Here is a 6,404-nt window from a genome sequence, read left to right on the forward strand (position 1 = left end):
AAAATTATTATATTTATTATTATTATCATATTTCTGTATCTTTCTCTTTTCATTTTTCGTCATATCTTTATCACTACTTCCTGTATACGCGACGTATTATAAATTTAAATATAACTGTTGAGCGGCTGGTGGGGGGAGCCAGCTCCCCACTCCTCCACGCTTCCGCTTCATTGTTGCCTACTGTTCACCCGTTTCCTTTGAAGAGGTAGGTTGTCTTGACTTGTTCTTTGCTCATTTCTTATCTTTTTATATCTTTCTTATTACTTATTTATGTATAATTATTATTTTTTCATGAGGTTTATTTAATCTCTATTTTTTTTTTTCCCTTCCCCATATTGTTTTATGTACATCTCCTGTATTTTTTAAGTGTATATTTTATGTATTTTTACTCTTGCCATTGTTACTTATTTTTATTCTTATCATTGTATCTTATCTTTGTATTTTTATTCTTATTATTTTGTATCTTTTTAGCCCTGATGAAGCCCTACAAAGTGGGGCGAAACGTCGGAACATAAATAGTTGTAAACTATTTTTGCTTCTCCTTTGACCCCAACCCTGACCATCTTCCTATATATCAATTTTTACGGTCAACTATATATACATATAAATAATCAAAATATTGTTAAGTAAAATTTTGGTGTTAGATAAAATATATCAAAAATTATTTTTACACCACCTATTGATAGAGGTATACAGTAAATGGACTTAAACACACAGGAAAAACAAGTATTTATTACCTATCCCACAACGCTAATAACAGATCGTCATCAAAATATATATCAATTTCTGCAGCATTCTTTGTTGGGAGATTAAAAGTTAGGCTGAGACCACTATTAATATTTCTTTTCAACGTTTCATTAACAGCTATACCTAAAAAAAATCAAAGGACAAAATCTGATTAAATATTTTTTTCAAAATAGAATGTATGAGCCATTGAGAGCAAAAGTAGAGTAAGTCATTATGTTCTCATCACAATAATTTTCATTAAAAATTCATTTATTAATTAATTACTGCCTAGATTAACAGGAAAGTAGTCAATCCTTACCAGAAACTTTATATAACTTTTCTTAAAGTACTGAATATCTCCAAACTCCAGTGTTGAAGTACATGACTTTTAATAATTTTATACAGTAAAATTTCATTAAACTGGTACTAGTCATGCCCTTTTATTGGACCTGGTTAGTCACACATAACATTTATTGCACATATTTTTATTGCACACCAATTTTTAATTTATTTATAATCTAACTTACATTAATGTGTTAATTTAAACTATATGCAAGTAAAAATATAAATGTATCAAATAAGATGGAAAAGAAATAGTTTAGGATGGCATATAGTTAAGAGTTACAATTTTATATGCTGAATATGAATGGATATTTGACATAAGTCCAAGAATTATCAGTAAAAATATTGTTACCTCCTATGAGTTAAAAAAAATGAATGTTACCATTAAGAAAGTAAGTTAACATTACAAATAAAACAATAAGTATTTTTATTATTGCACTAAGAGCAATGTTTTCCACATCCATGATTTTTGAATCGTCAATCAATTTTTAAAAATCAAAAATAATTACTGATTAGTTTTAAGCATTTAAAAATTTATTCTACTCTGTAGATGTAAAATATCACATTTTACAAGTTTTCACTGACGTTATATATCATCAATTATAAATGCAAGGCGAACAGTGTCTTTTTGATTTAAACGTCTAATAATCCTATATTTAAAAGAATTATTTATAAATTGGAAATAATTCTTAATAGAGACTTATGAAATAAATTTTTACTTTTTACATATTAAACACATAATTTTACTTTTATCATTAAAATAGCCATATTTCTCCACACAATTTATATTAATCAACTTTTTCTAATATTTTTCATAATATTCACTTTTAATAGTTCAATTTCAAATATCTCAATTCTGGTCATGGTAACAGTTAATACTTTTTGTTTCTATTTGACAAGAGACTCAAAATATCACTACAATATATACAGGATTTGTTCCTCCAGGTGTGAGAAAAATGTAATATCGGCTTTAATATATCAAAACAGTATTAAATATATTTGCCTCATAAAAATTATGATTAAATCAAATGCTAAAGTATCATGACCAATTTTCAAAACTAAAAACTGAGTGAATAAAACTCTCTCAAAGAAGATTTACACTATATCATTTTAGGGTACATCTAAAGTGAACCATTCTAAATAAATCATCTTAGTAAATTCAAATTCTTTAGTTTCACTGTACTATTCTTTTTTTTTATTTTATTTATTTTCAAATCCTCTTTATTGATATACAATTACAATTACAGATAAATGATAATACAGAGTTCTGTACTATTCATCATTTCTTGTCTCATTTATATTTGTATCTGGGACATTGTGAAAAATATCTTCTACGAGAAAGAATAAAAGAATTATATGTGTAGTTGATTTAATTTCATGTGAACTGATTAAGAAAATAAATATATCAACAAATGTTCGCAGCCAAGACATTGTTGGGTGAAACCACAGGAAACTTATATTTTCTCAAGTCAACAGATAAGCATGTTCTATACTAAATGATTTATTTGTAACTTTTTGGTAAATCACCTATTCTGCTTACAAAGTAAATTTCTTATTTGAATTAGCTTTGTAGTGTGCTCATCTTGAAGCCAAATTAAAAAATAAAACTGACATAACTGGTATAAAACAATGTCCTTTTAATAAAAAAAAAAATCAAACAATAAAATAATAATAGTGGAAAATTGTATAAAGAGACAAAACAATATTTAAAAAAGAAAAAAGACCTTTTCAAAACTCGTTTCCAGCGAAATTGATCAACAAATTTTAGGAAAAATCAAGTCGAGATTTGTTTTAAATGTCTTTTGAGACCCTTAAATACGATATTCAAGAATTATAAATTTTTAGAGGATACTAATTTTCTGCAGATGTACAGTGTTTACAAAAAAATTCATAATTCCTCACAATTTTACCGAAATCCAAGGTTACTATAAATGTTAGAGAGATGAATTTCCATTCTTCCAAAAATTTATAATTTTTATAAACAAATTTGCAGTTGTTCTATTGCTGTAGACTTAGAAAAACGTAAAACTTTACAAAAATATATACACTCACTTTAGGATTATACAGGTCTCATAAATGGTCTAAAAACAGAAAGACAAGTATTGTAATTAGTGCAGCAGCTTCCATAATTTACCTTGAGATAAAGGATAGGTGTCATTTTACAGTATATCCCCTGTCCTTTCATGTTTTATACAACACTATAGGTTAGGATATGACATTTTTCAAAACCTAATTTAAACTTTTAATTTAAATTTTCTGAAACAGTACAAATTTAACAATTCTCAAATTTATACATGAATAGGTGTTATTGCTGATGGATTAATGTTATTGTTAATGGATGGAAACGGATGAAAAAATAAAAAAAATAAAGATCCACTCTCATCGAATCAACTCTTCATTGCAACAAATCTTATGCTATTTAATGTTATCATGAAAATAAACAAAACCCAAACATAAATAACAGTAATGTTAATGATACCTGAGTGGGTAGCTCAGGCACTCTGCTACAAACTCCAAGGACCCGGGTTTCTGCCACAGCTGTGGCAAATAATTATTTTATCATTCATTGTAACTGATGCTTCTAGGGTCCACCCAGCCCAGGATCTGCTACAAATACAGAAACAAAATACTTCAGAAACCTCTGCTCTCTTCAGGAAGATTTTCTATATTCTATTGGAAGCAGAGTGGCAGTTTTCCACCACAGCACAAGGTCATGGCCCTTACGATGGAATTAGGAATTCTGTAAAGACTGGCAGCTTGTGTCAGTTAGCAAACACTCCATGAAAATCAAATCTAAACCCCATGAAAACTTTTTGAATGGGTCGCAGGAAACATTACCAACATTGGTTGTGCTTATTCAGGTCCAGGAAGAAAATATAGAATCAGAATGTGTCTTGATAAAATATTGGCTAACAAGAAATAAAATCATTATTTACTTCTGTGTCTACATTCTGTCAGGTTTATTTTTATGAAAACTTTAAAATTAGCATTTATGTAATAATTAATATGAAAAAAAGATTTGAATTTATGGAAATAGAGCTTTAGTTAAAATTATTAACAATGAAGCCATTTTCATTGCAAATTTATATTTTCCCAGAAATTCACAACAATGATGCTTATTCCATGAATAAGTTTAAGAATTTTGAAATATGTACACTTTCAGAAAATTTAAATTATAATGATAATAATAGCTTTATTGGCATCAGTATTGACAAAAGTCTCTCCCATACGGAGGAATTTATAGTAGTTGGCTATAGCAGGATTTTCGCCTACCACTGAGTTAGTTCATCTCCACCTGCGATGTAGTCACCCCGTTTTCCTGCTGTCTTTTCTCAGGATCCACTCTGTGCAAGCCTTGGTCCTTCTATCGACTTTCATTCTGCCCAAATGCCCAGTCCAGCACCATTTCAATCAATTGGCCTCAACCCTTAGACTTTTAATGTTTACTTTGTGAAGAATCTCTTCATCTTTTATTCTTTCTTGTTTCTTATTAAACATTAAACTCCTTAGAAACTGTATTTGCATGATATTCAGCCTCAGATCAAGTTTTATTGTTAGTGCCCAGGTTTGAGCCCCATAGTGAACTATGGGGCAACCAGGGGTAACATTCCCTTTAAATGTTATTGTCAGCCCTAAGTAAATGTATTCCTATACATATTCTATCTCATTATTGACTAAATAAATTGGTATTTCTATTGAATTTGTTATGATTTTTGTTTTTGATGTATTTATATTAAGCCCATATTTCTTGCAAATGTCTAGGATTTCCTCTAACATTCTCCTTAAATTGTTAATGTCTGGAGATTTTAGACATATATAAATTAGGTTTAATCATTATTATTTAATAAATGGAATATGGTCCGGGTGGAGTCAAATAAAACTATAATTGATAGTTATTTATGATAATTGAGGCTCAATTAAAAATAGTCATTACTATTTGAGTTTTATTTGAGGCTCGATTAAACTAGTTATTACAATTTGAGTTTTATTTGACCGCACATGGATGATATTCCATTTATTAATAAACACGGTCAATCAGCAATCTTCCAGTATTATTTAAATTAGGTTTTGAGAAATATTGTCTTATCCTAGCCTGTAGTGTAGTATATGACACCAAAGGGCAAGTAATATACTGCAATTCTCCCTTAATTCTGTAGCTGAGTTGGGGAAAGGTCTAGATTAATTCTAAAACTTATCATTTTTTGATTTTAAGCCCATTAATATAAAAACCTTTGCAATTGTTTAGTTAAAAAACGAGAGGAAATATCTCAGTCAAATTTCACTTTTTTTAAGTTCATACCACCAGAATAACTGTGCCAAATTTTGAGAACCTCTAAGAGGTATGATCCAAAGGTTTGTTCAATTGGCATAGAATGACCCAATACTTCCTAATGAAATAATAACATACATACCTATCAACCATATCATGTGATGTTCTGTGAGTTGAACGGGTCTCAAATTGCATTGAAAAGACTGCTGAATAAATTGGTGAATTTTCATTAGTAAGTCCTTTTTTGTTTGTTTTAAAACTAGCAATAATGGCCAAGTAACTGACCCATCCTCTTCAGTTTCAGAAACAGAAATAGTCATAGATTCATAAACCTTAGTTCCATTTTTCAAGCTAACCTGAAACTGGTTTAAATAAAAATCGATGATATAAATTGAACTGTTCAAAATAGGAAATATGAAAAATAATAATAATCAAAACCTACCAGCATTGAAGGACAAGAGAAAGTCAAACCGGCTTGTAATGAAACATCAGTTTTAAATTCTAAAAAATTTTTCTCAAGCAAGGTTTGGATTTTCTTCAGAAAAGAGTCATTAATGGCAATAGATGTAGAGTTTAAAATTTGATATGGTACCACCTTTTTGTTAATAAGATCTAAAAACGTAAGTTAAATCACAACAAAGCTACATGAAAATTGTTTTAACATAAATAAACAAATCTAACAGGGTAAATTTTTAGCTTCTCTCAAGAAACGTAAGCTGTTGGGATGAATGGTCCTGTACTCTTCTCTCCTATTCATGCCTGATTCTTATTAAATTCAAAATTAAAACACACACTACATAAAGAACGAATCAACAACTACAATACACATACAAGGTTTAATTCCCGCCAAATATTCTGTCATCCAATTACCTTCCCTAGATTGCCTTTAAACTTTCAACCAATTAGCGAACGGGAACTAAGTCCCAATTCAAATCTTGTTTCCTCACTACTAGACCTGTGTTCTGCCCCTTGGAAGTTAATTTTGGAAAGCTAGAAATGGTGTTAATAAGCTCATTTCCGTCAGATAATATTATCTTAAGGCTAAATGTACCCTTCCTTGGACGCA

The 6,404-nt window shown here is 29.3% G+C and overlaps 1 protein-coding gene across 2 annotated transcripts in view; it reads right to left on the reverse strand.

Moving 5' to 3' along the window:
• The window catches only part of LOC136795483 (uncharacterized), a 50,249-nt gene that overhangs the window by 24,704 nt on the left and 19,141 nt on the right, over positions 1-6,404 (reverse strand). The window contains exons 1-4 of one of the 2 annotated variants that reach the window (XM_067046192.1): positions 6,020-6,394; positions 5,781-5,950; positions 5,481-5,700; positions 738-870 (exon numbers count right to left, since the gene is read on the reverse strand). In XM_067046192.1, the coding sequence (XP_066902293.1) occupies positions 738-870; positions 5,481-5,700; positions 5,781-5,950; positions 6,020-6,095 (599 nt within the window). In that variant the 5' untranslated portion in view covers positions 6,096-6,394. Of the gene's footprint in view, positions 1-737; positions 871-5,480; positions 5,701-5,780; positions 5,951-6,019; positions 6,395-6,404 lie in introns of those variants that run through there. The other variant, XM_067046193.1, reaches the window with a different exon arrangement.

Source organism: Halyomorpha halys, unplaced genomic scaffold (genome assembly GCF_000696795.3).
Source record: "Halyomorpha halys isolate HHAL.00 unplaced genomic scaffold, Hhal_1.1 Scaffold127.1, whole genome shotgun sequence".
Classification (NCBI taxonomy): domain Eukaryota; kingdom Metazoa; phylum Arthropoda; class Insecta; order Hemiptera; family Pentatomidae; genus Halyomorpha; species Halyomorpha halys.